Below are 16,321 nucleotides of genomic sequence, written 5' to 3'. Positions count from 1 at the left end.
GGTTCTTACTTCATATTTAGGCAACAGACTGCTATAGCATCTTCTAATTAAGAATGGACTAGCGTAATTAAGCGTGTCTCCCTAGTGTGGGATAAATGACCTGTTTAGTATTTGCCTTTTTAGTGTCTCCGCATGTCCCTTCGGCCGATGGGCGCACAGGTCTCCCATAGATTGTAATTGGCTTCCGCTCTGTCGGGCTTCGCATTGATTTCTAATTGGCTCTCTGATGTTTGGGCCGCATCTTAACACAGGAGGGCCAGTAAAGGAGGGTTTTGTGGCTTGCCCAGCAGCTCAACCTAAGTGGGTTGAATAGGTTTGACCATGACAACATCTTGGTTGGGCATACTTTTTTGAGCAGAGTTGAATGAGGCCTGGGTATCTCAATTGGTCGACTGCATCATGAGACCCTTCGGACAGCGCGAAGTGAGGTATTTTTTGGCCTTGAAGCTTTGCTCGTCGTCAATGATATTTACTAGACCTTGTCAGTATGGCATCTCACCGTTCTCCTGAACAATGTTTGAATGAACCTAGTTGGACCCATACAACATCTCTTTCATGGAAGGCTTGTCTTGACACTTGATTCTTGAGCCTGGACAAGTTCGGGCTTTGCGTGAGATTCCATACCTGCTGCCAAGCCAAACGAGTAGACGAGTGTTGGACAGTGAGCCGTCGGCCAACGGAGCCTGATACGAGGGGGAATGATCAAAGGGTAATATTCCGAGCTCCTGGTCATTCCAACGGACGTAAGCGGCCCCTGAACCTTATCCGAAAGCCCATCAAGACAGTGACGGCAAGCGCAGAGTTTAATAATAGAGCTTTATGTCCGTCGTGATTGCTTTTCATGTCCGCTTCGGCCGACACCGCTGGCCTCGGACAATGGGATCCCAACTTTCTCCGCCTCGACCGAAGTCCTGCGGCCGAAGTATACGGAACAAGCAACAGACGTGAATAACAAAGGGAGATACATGGCCTGAGGGCGTGCAAGAACGCCATGGTTCCCCCCTATTTCCGGCTCATCTTCACCAGCTCGGCCTTGTCCGGATGCCTATTAAGGTGATTCCTCTCACGGCAGCTGGGTGTCTTCCATCCAACACGATTGCCCTCAAATCCGGCTTCAGTTCTCAGACCGTTGCCAGAGCATTATGTCGACCGCAACGGCATTGGCCCATCTCGGGCCCAATGGGACGCAAAACCAGCAGAGCCGACTGGAGCACACGACTGAAGGGTTTACTGACGACGGCTACGTTGGAGCAAAGGACCCGCCGAAATCGATGGAGTCGCGGCATTCCACCGTGCAGGAGCTCGCTCGTGAATTTACCCGCAACAGCTCCCACGACTCTGACGGCAAGCCTATCTTCGGCAGCGGTGACCCGGATTCCCCGCTGAACCCATCCGGCAACAACTTCAATGCACGAGTGTGGGCCAGGAATGTTGCCAGGATTACTGAGGAGCGCGGTCAGGGCTTCCGTCGAGTCGGCTTGTGTTTCCAGGACTTGAGCGTCTTTGGCTACAGCAGCGCGATGGACTTTCAGAAGACTGTCGCAAATATCTGGCTGGCCCTGCCGGGAATGGTTGCTCGTCGTCTCTTGCCCAGCACCAGCACATCAGGCCAAACCCGAGTGGAGATCCTGCAGCAGTTTGACGGCATCATCCGTCCAGGAGAGATGTGCGTGGTCCTGGGTCCTCCTGGGTCCGGTTGCTCGACTTTCCTGAGAACAATCTCGGGCGATCGGAATGGTATCTACGTCAACCGGAATTCGTACTTCAACTATCAAGGCATCTCGGACAAGGAGATGCACACTTCGCATCGAGGCGATGCTATCTATACTGCTGAGATCGATGTCCACTTTCCCATGTTGACCGTTGGCGAGACCTTGACCTTTGCCTCGTACGCTCGCTGCCAAAGGGAGCAGCCAGCAGGCACCACTCGCAAACAGTAAGTTGCTTCCATCCCAAGTGTTCCTAGTGCTGAGATACGCTAAGCCCATCTTCTTCATAGATACTGCGAACATCTTCGCGACGTCGTTATGGCTATGTACGGGATCACTCACACCATTCATACCAACGTTGGGGACGAGTTCGTACGCGGAGTGTCCGGGGGCGAACGCAAACGTGTCACGATTGCGGAGGCGACGCTGTCCAACGCCCCATTCCAGTGCTGGGACAAGTAAGTGACTTCTCTGCTGTGCACAAGCAAATGCTGACTGTTGGCTGCCAAACTCCAGCTCAACGCGCGGCCTGGACGCGGCCAACGCGGTTGAGTTCTGCAAGACCCTCCGACTGCAGTCAGAATTATTCGGCCAGACATGCGCTGTATCGATGTATCAGGCACCTCAGAACGCCTACAACCTATTCGACAAGGCACTGGTCATTTACGAAGGACAACAGATCTACTTCGGACCTGCGTCCCGGGCCAGGGACTACTTCATCAATCTGGGGTTCGAGTGTCCGGCTCGGCAGACAACGCCCGACTTCCTCACATCCATGGCTTTCCCAGCAGAACGCATCCCTCGTCCTGGCTGTAACCCACCGCGGACGGCCGCTGAATTCGCAGCCGCTTGGAAAAGGAGTCCGGAGTACGAGGCTCTACGGCGTGAGATTGAGGATTACAAGGCTCAGCATCCGATTGACGGGCCGGACGCCCTGGCTTATCGACAGCTCAAGAAGGCGCACCAGGCCAAGGGTCAGCGTTTAAACTCGCCATATACCCTGACGTACTCTCAGCAGGTTCAGCTCTGTATGTGGCGAGGACGGAGACGGTTTTGGGCCGATCCGGGCCCGTCTATCTGGGTCATGATCGGGAACGTCATTATGGCGCTCATCATGTCGTCCCTGTTCTACAATATGGGCCAGACAACGGCGTCATTCTACGGACGGGCTGTTGTTCTCTTCATGGCTATCCTGTTCAATGCCTTCGCCTCTATCCTCGAGGTCATGACCCTGTACGCGCAACGGCCCATTGTGGAAAAACAGGCCCGCTACGCCTTTTACCACCCTTCGGCTGAGTCATATGCTTCTGTCCTGGTTGACTTGCCCATGAAGATCACCGGCACCGTTTCCTTCAACTTGGTGTTCTATTTCATGACGAACCTGAACCGGCATCCTGGGAACTTCTTCTTCTACCTGCTGGTGGTCTTTCTCATTGTTCTGGCCATGTCTGGGGTCTTCAGATTCATGTAAGTTGCGCAATCGAACAAAGGGATTTGGGTGTCTAAACATGTTTCCAGCGGCGCGCTGTCTCGAACAGAACAACAAGCGATGGTGCCCGCATCGATTCTGATGCTTGCTCTGCTCGTCTTCACCGGCTTCGTGGTCCCGATTCGCTACATGCTGTCGTGGTGCCGGTGGATCAACTACCTAAACCCCGTGGCGTACGGCTACGAAGCCCTGATGGTGAACGAGTACCACTCCCGTAACTTCACCTGTTCATCATACATCCCCAGTTATGGAACTCCCGGTGCGACAACCGTGGCCTGTGATGCTATCGGCGCCGTACCGGGTCAATCCTACGTCAACGGCGACGCGTATATCAACTCAGCGTACAGCTACTACCACAGTCATAAGTGGCGCAACGTTGGCATCATCATCGCCATGGTGATCTTTAACCATATCGTGTATTTCATGGCCAGCGAGTACGTCACAGCAAAGAAGTCAAAGGGTGAGATCCTTGTTTTCCGTCGGGGATGCGTCCCCAAACTTGCCAGCAAGCGCCATCAGGACATTGAGGGGTTGCCCTCAGGCCCGGTAACAGCTTTGCTGGAGAAGCCGGGCAATAGCTATGCTTCGAGCAAGAAGGGAGGCTTTCAGGGCTCCACGAGCGTGTTCCACTGGAGCAATGTGTGCTACGACATCAAGATCAAGGGCAAGCCTCGCCGCATTCTGGATAATGTCGATGGCTGGGTGAAGCCTGGAACCTTGACGGCCCTAATGGGTGTTTCCGGGGCTGGCAAGACCACGCTGTTGGATTGCCTTGCTGATCGCCGCGCCGGTGTGGGCGTCCTCACTGGCGAGATGTTGGTTGATGGAAAACTCCGCGACGAGAGCTTCCAGCGCAAGACCGGCTACGCACAACAGCAAGATCTGCATCTCGAGACGAGTACGGTTCGTGAGGTGAGTGCAAGGGCTGTTGAGTCTCTCCGAAGTCCAGCAGCCGCATTTCTTTCTGCATTGTAAGTCGACTAACCACTACCGTTCTGTTTTAGGCTCTGAGTTTCTCCGCTCTCCTTCGTCAGCCAGAGAACGTCCCAAAGGCAGACAAACTGTCCTACGTCGACGAGGTCATTCAGCTGCTCCGCATGCAGGAGTATGCCGATGCTGTTATTGGCGTGCCAGGGGAAGGGCTGAACGTTGAGCAACGCAAGCGCCTGACGATTGGCATCGAGCTAGCTGCTAAACCACCGCTCTTACTCTTCATTGACGAGCCCACGTCGGGCCTCGACTCCCAGACCAGCTGGGCTATCTTAGACTTACTGACCAAACTCTCCAAAGCGGGCCAGTCGATCCTTTGCACCATCCACCAGCCCTCTGCGATGTTATTCCAACGTTTTGATCGCCTGCTCTTGCTTGCTAAGGGGGCAAGACTGTTTATTTCGGTATGTCCTGTTCCCTCTCTCGGGAGTCAGCAACGCATGATGACTGTCATCTCCAAATCGAGTGCGGCTAACACACTTACCCGTCCAGGCGAAATCGGAGAGAGTTCAACGACCCTCATCGATTACTTCGAGCGCAATGGTGCCAAGCCCTGCCCACCCGGCGCCAACCCTGGAGAGTGGATGCTTGAGGCTATCGGCGCCGCACCCGGCAGCTATTCAGAAGTTGATTGGCACGAAACGTGGCGCTCCAGCCCCGAATACCGCACTATCCAGAGCGAACTCGCCCAGCTGCGCTCCAAGAACCCACCAGACGTGTCCACCGATGGCAGCAACGACGAGTCCACTTTGTACGGCGAATTTGCGACACCCCTCTGGCGCCAGTTCCTTGTGGTGACGGAGCGCGCATTCCAACAGACATGGCGCACACCATCGTACATCTACTCCAAGCTCCTCCTCTGCACCGCCACCAGCCTGTTCATCGGCTTGGTCTTCCTTAACTCCCCACTAAGCATCCAGGGCCTGCAGAACCAGATGTTCGCAATCTTCGAGCTGATGAGTATCGTCGGGCAGCTGGTAGACCAGCAGTTCCCCCACTTCCTCACGCAGCGCTCGCTCTACGAGGCCCGGGAGAGGCCCGCCAAAACATACAGCTGGAAGGTCTTCATGCTCAGCCAGATCCTGACCGAGATACCCTGGTACACAGTCGCCTCCGTGCTCATGTGGGCGCTGTTCTACTTCCCCGTGGGCTTCTACAGGAACGCTGACGCTGCGGAACAAGGCCCCGAGCGTGGCGTGTTGATGTTGCTCCTCTTCTGGGTGTTCCTGATGTGGGTGTCCACGTTCGCGCACTTCTGCATCTCATTCGCCGGCTCAGCCGACGACGGCGGCAATATCGCCAACTTTATATTCGTGCTTGCCTTCTTCTTCTGCGGCGTCCTCGCTTCGCCGGACCAGATGCCCCGCTTCTGGATCTTCCTCTACCGCGCCTCGCCGCTCTCGTACTACGTCTCAGCTGTCCTCTCGACGGGCCTCGCTAATGTAAACGTGACCTGCGCGAGCAACGAGTTCACCACGTTCGATCCGCCCGCCGGTCAGACGTGCGGTGAGTACATGACTGAGCATATCTCCGCGGCGGGTGGGTATCTGCTGGAATCGGGTGCTACGGCCAACTGCCAGTACTGCAAGGTCAAGGAGACGAACGTGTATCTAGCGGCTATTCATGCGGAGTACGAGACCAGGTGGCGCAACTTTGGCATCATGTGGGCATATGTCGCTTTCAACGTTGCGGCGGCGTTGGTCTTGTACTGGGTGGCGAGGATACCCAAGGGTAAGAAGAACGTGTCAGGGTAGGCTGCGGACATCTGTTCGTTTGGATATGTGGGTACATGGGGTAAACATAATGCGATTTTTTACGGCCCGGAAAGCCGTTGATTCAATTTGTACATTAGAGTATCTAGTGTTTCAAATTGGACATCTCAATTCTGCCAGAAGAGTGTATGAAATACTTTCATCATGCGGAAATCGTTGGCATTCATCCCGAAGAACCAAAGAATCCGCAACAAAACTAGTTGCGGCCACGCAGCTTCGCTAACCCGGTCTCTCGTCTCAGGGGTCTTTCTCTACCAAGTGCATCTCATAGTCTCATTCTCGTCGACGCCTGAATTTCCCTCTGGTTAAAATTCAGAACGCCGTCCAATTGGCGGAATGCTGCTTCGCAACATAACGCCCTTCATCTGGGGCTAAAGACTAGATTCAACGCCGGAAGCCACAAAGTCAGCGTCTCCTTCACCTCCTCCCAAAACGCCACCCCGTCTTCCCCCGGTGCAAACGCAACATTGTGACGACTCCCGCGGTTGCCATGGCCCAGTGAAGACCTTCCACGGCTGGATGTTCTACACCAGTGCTGTGATTGACGGCTTTCCGTCAGCCGGGCCCGTTTCGGGGAAGGAATGGTTGATCATCTCTTACCGGAGCATATGAAAGTCCTTGGAGAAGGCGATATCTCCCATGACGTCAAAGGCGTAGAAGATGTTGTCTTGCGTTATATTAACCGGCTTGCCCGTGCCAATGCGAGTCATCAGTTGGTTCACTTTGCCGGACACTCGTGTCTCGTACGTTTTGAGAGCTTTACAACGTCAGGGAAAAAAGAAAAAGGGATTTTATAACAGGTATTGCTCTACTTATATATATGTTTAGGTGCTTACCTCGGAAACCAAGCCCCTTATCCCAAGCCTTCCGGCGGACTCGGTGCTTTTCCTTATCACGGACATTCTCGATGCCAACCTTATCGGGATTCCCCGAGTTCTGATCGTACCATGTGCCTTTCGTGCACTTTGACGAAGAGCCATAGATGAGCTCGACAGCCGAAGCGCGCAGCACCGTGACCTCGCGCGGCCCGGTCCGCACAAAGTCGCCATATTTCGAATGGAGCTTCTGGACATGCAGGTGGTACTGCAATGTTCGTGCCTGTCATGGACAATAGGCCTCGGCGAGTCAGCCATAATTGACCCATCCCAGAGGGATTGATAATCCGGGGACCGTGTCGTAAACGCTGAACAGGTAACTACCTACTGATATAGATTCGACAAACGAGCCGCAGACGGACCTGGAAAGCGGCCGAGCCGGTGGAAGAAAAGGCCCGGTATAGCAGCATGCTGCCCTACAGTCCCACAAGAAAGGCCGCTCCGGCCGAGTAGGTGCGAAGGATTGCAGATGCGAGACTGAGCTCGGTTGACAGTATATAGCCGACGAGGACACTGCCGAGCACGCTGAAGTATGTGATCACCATTTTCCAACCCCAGCTGTCGACCTCAACAGGCTGCCTGAAGATCTGGTGGCAGACGATGCCTAGCAGCGCTGTGCAGCTCAATGTCACTTGCCATGACGACGACAGTGCTGCAGCGAAGGTCTCCATATTCCTCGCTGGGGCTGAACCAGTTATACAAGTCTGTTCTGCTTATGGAGCAACTGGTGGACATGACAGTTACCGCGCTTAGATTCCACACTTCGAACAGACTGCCTTTTGATGATGAAAAGGCAGGTCTTTTTTCTGCGTCCAGCGGGAAGTCGACTGGCGTTACTCCTGATCTTTTGCCGGGACAGTCTTGTCTCTCGGTGTCTTTCCTGGAAATTGGGCGATTATCCATCAACATCAATAGCTAACTATTCTTTTCATCGAAAAGGAGATTAAATCCTAGGAGAAAAAGTAGGTATAGGAGTATTACTGCTGTCCGATGATATTGTCCGAGGATATTATCCTCGGCCAATTGACTGAATTCATTGTCTCACAGCTAATCTTTAGCAGCTAGAGGCTGTTCATCACTATTGAACAGATATCATATTTGCAGGATATGGACAGAAGCTCTCAGCAAGGAAAGCCAGTGCTGGACTGTCATGGATGATAGGGAATAACATAAATGTTGAGTCTGTATAGCTAGTCATGTGCCTTCACTCGTCTCCCGGATAGCTTCATAACCCTAAAACACTTGAGCAGTCGACATCATCCCGCAGTAAAGACCTATGCAGTCGCAACCCGTCGCTGAAGCAACTTGCCGGTAGCACCCATGGCGTCAATCAGCCGGCTACAGATGTGCTCCCCCACCACTGTCTCGACCCCCGACCCGTCCAGGGCCTTCGCGATGAGTTTGAGATTCCCGTTGAGGAAGAAAGCGACGCTGTGGCGGTGCTTGTCTCTGTTGGTCAGGACGCGGTGCCGGGCGCTGCGGTAGTAGCCGCCCGTGTATTTTTGCATCATGTTGCCCATGTTGATCACGAATGCGTCTTCAACCACAGGGACGGCGACCCATGTCTGGGCGGGGGGGGGTAGTACACCTCTAGGCCTGTGGTGTCAGGCTCCTGAAGATTAATTGACACGCACCCAAAGTCGGTGTGGTCGGCGACTGGGGAGGCGAGGGTAAGCAACATGCACATTTCTCATTCGCTCCACCAATCCGGCCTTCGTAAAACTCACCTCCGAACTGGCGATGGTCCTGGGCCTGCATACGCCATCGACAACGGCCCGGCGTGCCTCCTCCGAAGCATTGGGGTCAAAAAATGCGCTGACGTCCACCATTGGGATGGCCGGAGAACCCCTGAGGCTGCCCATGATTGGTGATTGAGTAAATGAGTGCAATGGCTTGCTCCTGGGCTTTGATAACGCGCGGCTTAAGTTCTGCTTTTCACCTGGCGAGATTTAATTGGAGTGACCAATTCGCTACTGATACGCCATGATATGTAGATATATGGCTGCCAAAAAGGCGGCATTACAGTTCATTTCCGCGGGGCATTAACTTGTGTTGAGCGAGAGCGATACGCCATAATATGTTATATGTATTGACCATAATATATTCCGAAAAAATCACGCGATACAACGCTCGGATAATTCTGGAAAAAGCCCCCCAAGGCCAATGGCACTGACTACCACGGCTGCACCTCATCCTTGCGGATCACCTTCGGAGGCCAGGCCTGCTCATCTCTGCTCCCCTCAATAACATCCGCACAGAAAGCGGCCCCAACAGGCCGGATCAATCGCCCCCATGGCCCTCTTATCTCGCAGTCCAGTGTTCAGAAACCCCGGCGACACGTTAAACACCGCCACCCCGTCGTTGCGTAGCAGGTGCGCCCACTCGGTCACCAGCATGTTCATCGCGGCCTTGCTCACGTGGTACGGAAACCACAGGGTGTCCGGCTTGGGCCAGCCCGCCGGCGCAAGGGTGTAGCGCGGGCTCATTCCGCCTGCATGCCTCGGTGATGGACGACAGGCCGCTGGTGATGAAGTTCAAGCGCGGGGTGGGGGCCAGTGAGGTGAGCAGGAGGGGCGCGAAGGTGGAGGTGAAGAGATGGGTGCCGGTAACGTTGACGTCGTATGTCTGATTCCAGCCCTCGCGCGGGACGAGCTGGCCCGAGGTGACTGCCGTGTCTAGGGCCAGGCCTGTGGGTTGAGAATATCAATCGCGGTGAGCACTGGTGAAAATCCCTTGGTCAGGATGGAAGGGGGGAATACTACCAGCATTGTTCACCAGGATGTCGACATGGCCGAATTTTTCCTGGACTTGCTTGAAAGCTGCAGAGATTGACTCTTCCGAGGTGATATCAATGGATAGTGGCTCCGCGGTGGACGAACTGTTGGGCGAAAGTTGCTTCAACTTGGATATGGCATCGTTTGCGCGATTGATAGCGCCTCGGCATCCAATGAGGATGTGGTAGGGGCCTGGGCGGGCAAAGAGAACTTTTGCTACTTCGAATCCTATAATGATTCATGAGCTCCTGTAACCAGTTGGGGTTGCTATTACCTCACCTAGGCAGTATTGGCACCCGTGATAAGAACAAGGATCTTAGCGTCACTTGATCCCCTGATTGATTGGAATTGTGATAGACCCTTGAGAGATGCAGAGAATTTACAACTCCAGTTAGGACACTTATACTTCTAACTGGTAACCTTCTACTGGGAAATACGGTGACATGAACTAATGGATAAGTGAATCTTGAAAACTACCATGTTGCTGACAGAAACACCATTGCAAAGCAATGTTCCGTTCAGCGGAGTATAGATAACTCTGCGGTCAACTACCGACAAGGTAAACGTCGAGCTATCCCGAAGTCGAGTTTAGGCACGGCAAGCCACCAGTCAAAACGGGCAGCAGAGTGGAGAGCAGTAAAGCTAGCTAGTTGCACACTGGGCTGGACTAGGAGATATTCGACTGCGTGCTCTTAAACGGCGAGTAGATGAGAATCAGCGTTTCAATTTACTCTCCGGTCCAAAAAAATGCTCCTCGCTTTTCCACTTACGGAGTGGTGGGTAAAAATCATGAAGGAGAGCAAAAATTCAAAGCTGCAACCATCCTCTACAATGTGCCGTCTTCATCACTTCCGTCAAGGCCATCAAAACGTCAAAAAATATAACAAAAAGACAGGGCAAAAACATACAACAGCCGGGATTCGCTGGTGGTCACCCACCCAACTACTAACCGGCCGGCGTGTGGCTTAAGTACGGCTGAGCGGACGGGAAGCCCTGTTTTCCACACCCTATGGTCGTATGTACTAGAAGTGGGAGAGGAACGGAATATATGGTGTCATACCAAAGATCATTTGCAAGTATCAATGACATCGTGATGATGGTTGAGAGGAGATACCGGGAGAGGCAATGTGTATTACTTTGTGAACTCATGGTAGGTGCCCAGATTAACCATGTATCTGGTTAAAAGTTGGACTTGCATGGGAAACTTGGATCCACTTCCAGAATTGGTCACTAGCGTGAGCCATTTAAATGGCCGAAGGATACAGTCCCTGACTCCTTCATCTGCGACACCTGTTCAAAACTGCATCCATGAGAGACGACTACACTGAGTGGGAACACTTCTCCCATCCAGACCCGGACGAGGAAGACCCTCCGACTCTGGACGAAATTCAAACCCTGCAAGAATTTGCTGAGTCCTTTGGCATAGCTAATGCCATTGCAGCACAGGATGCTGCTCACCAACTAATGTCACTTGTCGATGAGGGTCGCGTGGTTGAGAAGCGCCAGAATAACATTATGGACAAAGGCGAACGCGTCTCCTGGTTATTATGGGATGCTGCTATCAACATGCCGCGCTACCAGCCTGCTATTCTTAAGTTAATTAAGGCAATCCGCGCGCTGCCTCAGCTGGAATGAACTGAGGAGCAGATCCACACCAGCTATTTTAAGAACCAACTAGAAACCTGGCGGTCCTTAGAGGCATTTGATTACATTTGGTCGGAGACATATTCCCGTGAGTGGCCCTTTTTTTCCTTCTCCCGCCCCTAACAGACCAACACTGTGCAGTTGGTTTCTTTGCTCCCTTGGCATAACAGCTTGAAATTTCGGAGATATCCACCTGCACATCCTCTTGCCCTTCATAGAGTTCCCCTAGGCAGCTGATTTCATACACGAAGTGTGGGCTTATACTAATCGTTTCATCATAGGTTGTTGGGAGATGAGATACGGCCCATATCCCTATTACGGGTGGACTGACTTCCACAGTGCGAACGCTTTTTATGCGCACTTTCTTGCTACTTATCCTCCCGAATCTCCCGATCTTAGGGAGTTAACCGTGGCATTTCAATTGATTGTATTTGCTCTCGAGCAGGATCCATGGACCCATGCCCAACAACCTCCACCGCAGTGGCAAGGCAACCGCTATCAGGACACTGGTCGCCCTACTGATTATATGCAAATGCTGAATGTGAGTGACAATGAAAGGCCATGATGGCATTTGCCCTGATTGACTTGCGCATTTTAGGCTGATGTGCACGCTATGGTTCCATTTTTTGAGATTGCCGGGCACATTATCTTCGGGTTTGTGGGAAAAAAAGACCTTTCTCTCCTCGAAAAATCAAAAAAGAGGGATTCCAATCTATGGCACGGAGACTCATTGTTCTCATTGGAAAGATGGGAATTTTGGAAAACGCAGTTGCGATGGATAAGTGAGCAATATGAGCTAATGGAAAGAATGTGAGCAGACGCCCAAAAGATTGCGCAACTCATGTAAGAAATTGACCAACAGGATTGAGAGATACGCTTGGGAAGTCAAGATTAGCATAAAGATACCAGAAATAAAGACTTCTTTTGTTGTCTATTATTCTGTTCTGCTCATCGGCCCACTTATCTGAATACAACTTGAACAATAACTATGATGAGTTAAAATAAATCAGATACATATGAGAAAAACAGCCACCACATAATTGAGTCAGTCTGTGATGAGAGCGCCCTTTCTCATCCCAACCATCTTTGCGAATCATACCTTAGTTGACAGTTGCTTCCTCAAGCCCACATCCAGCTGTATTGCCCAGCCAGGTCAGATGCGCAAGCAGCCTCGCAAAGTTTGAAAGGCAAGATATTCCTTGGCTCACCATTGATGATATGTGTCTCTAGGACATTTATGAAATGGCTCATCACACCATAATAGAGATAACTGGTGCTGGTGTCTCTGCTCACCTTAGCCTTGAACATAACACGCTGTACACCAACATTAATATAAGAGTTTCGTCCGGCCTCTAAGATGCTCCCATCTGGCATGATAGGAAACTTAATAAACCTAGAATAGTCATCCCTGGCATTCATGCATTCATCAGAGAAGGCAATGTTGTCACTATTACTATAAATGTGGGGATATGCGCCCTTTATTGCAGTCTGCCAATTCGGTTGATCAGGGCGCGGGACGCCTCGCATTGGAGAGGAAGTATTTTATTCCCTGCTTCATCGCACCGAGAATGTCGGCGCTGCTAGCGTACTCAAAACCAAATCGGGTGTCGCAGGATGGTGATGGCGGCAAGTGCGTTTTTGAGAAGGCTCAAGGTAATCGGGAAGAGCCTCGTGCGATATCGTAAGGGCATTGTTTGAATATTAATCTGTCTAGCTGTGCCGGAACTGAAACTTACGTCCATGATAATGGTTTCTCTATTCGCAGCATGTAGACTCTTGATCAGAGGCCACACCACGGCCTAGAATCCATCTCATCAAGAGGGCAAGTAGGTAACAGAGGGGAAACTGTTATTTAATAAGGGATCAATTTGCTGTCTTGCAAGGGAAAAATGATGATAACATTGCAAGGATGCTACATCTCTTTCAAGCTCATAATGTCATTATCCGCAATCAGTCATAACCAAACTGAATCTATGGTTAGTTAGTAGGGACTGTAGGGTCCTAGCTAGGCCTATCTAGCCTAGTGGCGGGTTTTTGCGGTTAAACTTGCACCGAATCAGAATTTGGACTCACAGCGGTTCACTTCTAACTGGGGTTGGGCTCGTGAGTCGTGACCAACTCTAAATAAGGTTAGAGTTAGCAACCTTATTGTTAACTATGTAGAGACAACCAGGGCAAGCTTTGACAGAGCTATGTAGGTCTGAGAGGGCGGAACATGTTTATCCAGCAAGTGTAGTAATAGTAATAATACCCATGCTAATAGAGAGTGGATCCATCGTGATTAGGGCATCCGCCAGAAACTTATGACCAGCAGATAAATTGTTCCTGGTAGAGAAGGCTACCATCCCTTCCTAACCAGCCTAATTATGTATGTGACAGTATCACTAAGAGGGTTCATCTGGGCTCACCCAAATTCGTTGGGCGTGATTTTGGATTCAGAAATATGGCTGTTTGCTGGGATTAGCAGGATTAAACGATTTCTTACCTAGCAGATCACACATGACATAAACATTCATCAAACCTCACTTTCTAAAGTACCCCGCGGGTGTACAAAACGCACAGTGTGAATCAGTTGATGGTGAGTCTTACATTCACTATTCAGAGCTCATGCCTCATGAGCGCGACTGATACCTTTGGCACATACAGAAAGACCCAAAGAATTACATTGACATGATTGGGTGAAATGGTTCCTGGCATTGGGTGGTTGCTATGATGGGACCTTCCGCGGCTTCCTTTTCCAGGCTAGATGATTGCCTACAGGATGGGACGGACTAACCTAACGCCTGAGGCCAAGGGCTTTTATAGCACGATGCAGCTCACTGCCACCAATAAGAAATTATTTGGAGATTGACAGGCCTACTGCCATAATGCAATTGGCCTTTACTATCACTAGGCGTGAAACAGGCGCTACGCAGCAAACTAGTCGACACGCCACTATCTGCCTAAATAATCCTTAGCAGCCGAAGGGTTCCAGCTCACCTCGCAAGGAGGCTGCCCACTCGCAGTTATATTTTCACCACCGCTTACTTGGATAATTGGGATTTCTCGTTTGAATATGCACCTGGATCTGCTGTGAAAAGGGAGTGTAGGCAGGGCACTTGTTCCTATCATGACAAAATTCTACCATGTTCGAAGCCGGCGCCCAAGGCTTAAGCTTGTTTTGTGCGTGGCTTTGGCTTTTTGTATTGCTTCGTTGTTCACCAGCCAATTTTCCGACTACCGTATGTTTTGTTGCCATGCCCTCATTAATGATCTATTTTTGTAATATACTGATGAAGTCCCAGGCTGGGTCAGGACGCCCGAGGTATGTCAGGGTAACCCTACGATAGGCAAGGTGACCATGATTTACGGGAACAATTCGATATATGAACGGGCGTTGGATACGCACAGAGAACACAGTCGGCGACTGGGTTATCCTTTATTTGTTCTTCGCACACCGATACTTGACGGCGTCTGGAATAAGTACGCCATTCTTCTGTCAATCTTGCTACAGGAGCTGGAGAAACCGCTCGATCGTCGATTGCGGTGGCTTTTGTGAGTTCCTAAACCGGCGCCCCTGACGAGGAGTACCGTACGAAACAAATCGAGTTGGAGGCTGATGGCATCTACTATGTACAGCTGGTCCGATGGCGACACCGTGTTAATGAATCCCGACATGCCATTGGAGACTTTCTTGCCTCCGCCAGAGTTCTCAGATATCCACATGGTCTTGACAAAGGACTGGAACGGGATGAACAACGGGGTGTTCCCCATTCGTGTCCATCCCTGGGCCGTGGAATTGCTCTCTGCTGCCATTGCTTACCCCGTTGTGAGGCCGGACGTCGAGCTTTTCTGGCCTGACCAGTCAGCGCTAGCCAATCTCTTGCAAGAAAATGAGTACTTCTCCCGATCAGTCGTATACTGCCCGTTGCGTTGGTTCAATGCATATATGAGGCAGCCAAATGGGGAAGAGCTGAATCCCGATTCGCCAGCGTATCTTCAGGTTCACCCAGGGGACCTTCTTGTTCACTTCCCCGGAACACCGCGTGACAAGTTGACCCAGACATTGGAACCATATCTTGCCATAGCAGAAAGCCATCGGCCGGAGTGGGAGGTACCCCTCGAGAGGACAGGGTACATAGAGGAGACGAAGAGGTTCTGGGAAAGCATGCATCGCTCGTCGAGGAGTAGGTAGACCCTCTTGCGGTTAGCAGACCCAGAGGCTCCTACATAGCACTCGCACGTATGGTAAACCCAAAAATTGGAGAGCCATACTTGGAGACAGACAGGCCTGAATCGCTATTGCTCCCTCGGACGAGCCAAGTTTCGCTGAGTAACCAGGGCATAATTGTAGAACCTTACTGCAGGGAAAAGCATCTCAATCGGCATGGGTTCTTTTTGCGTTTAGGCACAGAGATTCTTACGCGATCGCTTTTATCTTAGTTTAAATAAACTATTTATGCTTACAAGACAGTAAGCTGGGAGAATGACGCGAAAGAATGTGCAGTGTTAATGACTCCGCTGATTGATTGTTGCCCCTTTCTCCATTCGATAAGGAAGGGAAAAGGGCTTCCCCTCAGTTCCGCATCCATGGGATCCTTCATTGAGCCTTCCCTGGCTGTTGTCTACGAGGGCGACTGCGCCGCAATTTTATGGATGCCACCCTTTCGTGTTTCACGGCGTATCCGGGGATCCACTAGTCTATCTATCCTTGTATTTTACTCTAGCTTGCTGGGCTAAACTGCCAGGGCCGTTGGTGGGTATTCGCTCTCGGCTCTGGTTGGACTGTGCTTGGTTTACATGAACCTAACTGGCCAACTAGACAGGTAAGCGTGCATGGGGACCCTGTTTGCAGCAGCCAAAGATCAAGTTCAAGAAATTGATCAAGGCTCCCAACTCAAGAATGCGTTGATAGTTGGATGGACTCATTTCTCAGGGGTAGTCAGGACATGGCATTGATGGCGCCAACCCCTGATCTGTCACGCAATCTTTCTCGCGTGCCGCCGATCTTCCTCCAGCAATATACGCGGGATGTACGAGCCCATTCCCGTCATCCAGCTCCACGATAGTCTCACCTCGTGCTGCAGAA

The 16,321-nt window shown here is 51.5% G+C and overlaps 7 protein-coding genes across 7 annotated transcripts, besides 1 other annotated feature; 4 read left to right on the top strand and 3 right to left on the bottom strand.

Annotated features, from left to right (window-relative positions):
* Nucleotides 1-1,142: 1,142 nt before the first annotated feature.
* P174DRAFT_420527 (ABC drug exporter AbcA) lies at nucleotides 1,143-5,942 on the top strand (the record flags this gene model as incomplete). The annotated part of the gene is made up of 5 exons (XM_024824871.1): nucleotides 1,143-1,936; nucleotides 2,000-2,167; nucleotides 2,226-3,176; nucleotides 3,228-4,110; nucleotides 4,203-5,942. 5 exons carry the CDS (start codon nucleotides 1,143-1,145, stop codon nucleotides 5,940-5,942), a joined length of 4,536 nt encoding a protein of 1,511 aa, XP_024682553.1.
* A 614-nt stretch (nucleotides 5,943-6,556) lies between these two features.
* Nucleotides 6,557-7,506, bottom strand: P174DRAFT_420526 (uncharacterized protein; the record flags this gene model as incomplete). The annotated part of the gene is made up of 4 exons (XM_024824870.1): nucleotides 6,557-6,717; nucleotides 6,797-7,058; nucleotides 7,131-7,197; nucleotides 7,256-7,506. 4 exons carry the CDS (start codon nucleotides 7,504-7,506, stop codon nucleotides 6,557-6,559), a joined length of 741 nt encoding a protein of 246 aa, XP_024682552.1.
* A 603-nt stretch (nucleotides 7,507-8,109) lies between these two features.
* P174DRAFT_450892 (Clavaminate synthase-like protein) lies at nucleotides 8,110-8,842 on the bottom strand (the record flags this gene model as incomplete). The annotated part of the gene is made up of 2 exons (XM_024828978.1): nucleotides 8,470-8,842; nucleotides 8,110-8,400 (listed from the first exon to the last, which is right to left on the bottom strand). The coding sequence occupies exons 1-2, from the start codon at nucleotides 8,695-8,697 to the stop codon at nucleotides 8,110-8,112; spliced, it is 519 nt and encodes a 172-aa protein (XP_024682551.1). The 5' UTR covers nucleotides 8,698-8,842.
* A 166-nt stretch (nucleotides 8,843-9,008) lies between these two features.
* Nucleotides 9,009-10,089, bottom strand: P174DRAFT_460087 (NAD(P)-binding protein; the record flags this gene model as incomplete). The annotated part of the gene is made up of 5 exons (XM_024829841.1): nucleotides 9,009-9,135; nucleotides 9,164-9,316; nucleotides 9,348-9,522; nucleotides 9,598-9,837; nucleotides 10,047-10,089. 5 exons carry the CDS (start codon nucleotides 10,087-10,089, stop codon nucleotides 9,009-9,011), a joined length of 738 nt encoding a protein of 245 aa, XP_024682550.1.
* Nucleotides 10,090-10,356: 267 nt separating this feature from the next.
* Nucleotides 10,357-10,578: a sequence feature (Protein overlapping with rRNA (P174DRAFT_165602, PKX93954.1) was converted to a misc_feature.).
* A 153-nt stretch (nucleotides 10,579-10,731) lies between these two features.
* On the top strand, nucleotides 10,732-11,244 carry P174DRAFT_485065 (uncharacterized protein; the record flags this gene model as incomplete). Its single annotated transcript, XM_024830766.1, has 1 exon — nucleotides 10,732-11,244. The coding sequence occupies exon 1, from the start codon at nucleotides 10,918-10,920 to the stop codon at nucleotides 11,242-11,244; it is 327 nt and encodes a 108-aa protein (XP_024682548.1). The 5' UTR covers nucleotides 10,732-10,917.
* Nucleotides 11,245-11,545: 301 nt separating this feature from the next.
* P174DRAFT_430924 (uncharacterized protein) lies at nucleotides 11,546-12,067 on the top strand (the record flags this gene model as incomplete). Its single annotated transcript, XM_024825666.1, has 2 exons — nucleotides 11,546-11,794; nucleotides 11,852-12,067. The coding sequence occupies 2 exons, from the start codon at nucleotides 11,546-11,548 to the stop codon at nucleotides 12,065-12,067; spliced, it is 465 nt and encodes a 154-aa protein (XP_024682547.1).
* A 2,295-nt stretch (nucleotides 12,068-14,362) lies between these two features.
* P174DRAFT_420522 (glycosyltransferase family 34 protein) lies at nucleotides 14,363-15,427 on the top strand (the record flags this gene model as incomplete). Its single annotated transcript, XM_024824869.1, has 3 exons — nucleotides 14,363-14,474; nucleotides 14,538-14,787; nucleotides 14,872-15,427. 3 exons carry the CDS (start codon nucleotides 14,363-14,365, stop codon nucleotides 15,425-15,427), a joined length of 918 nt encoding a protein of 305 aa, XP_024682546.1.
* Between the last annotated feature and the right edge of the window lie 894 nt (nucleotides 15,428-16,321).

This window comes from Aspergillus novofumigatus (assembly GCF_002847465.1).
Source record: "Aspergillus novofumigatus IBT 16806 chromosome Unknown P174scaffold_4, whole genome shotgun sequence".
NCBI lineage: Eukaryota > Fungi > Ascomycota > Eurotiomycetes > Eurotiales > Aspergillaceae > Aspergillus > Aspergillus novofumigatus.
Note: the sequence above shows the minus strand (reverse complement) of the source record. Positions and strands in the feature narration are given on the sequence as shown.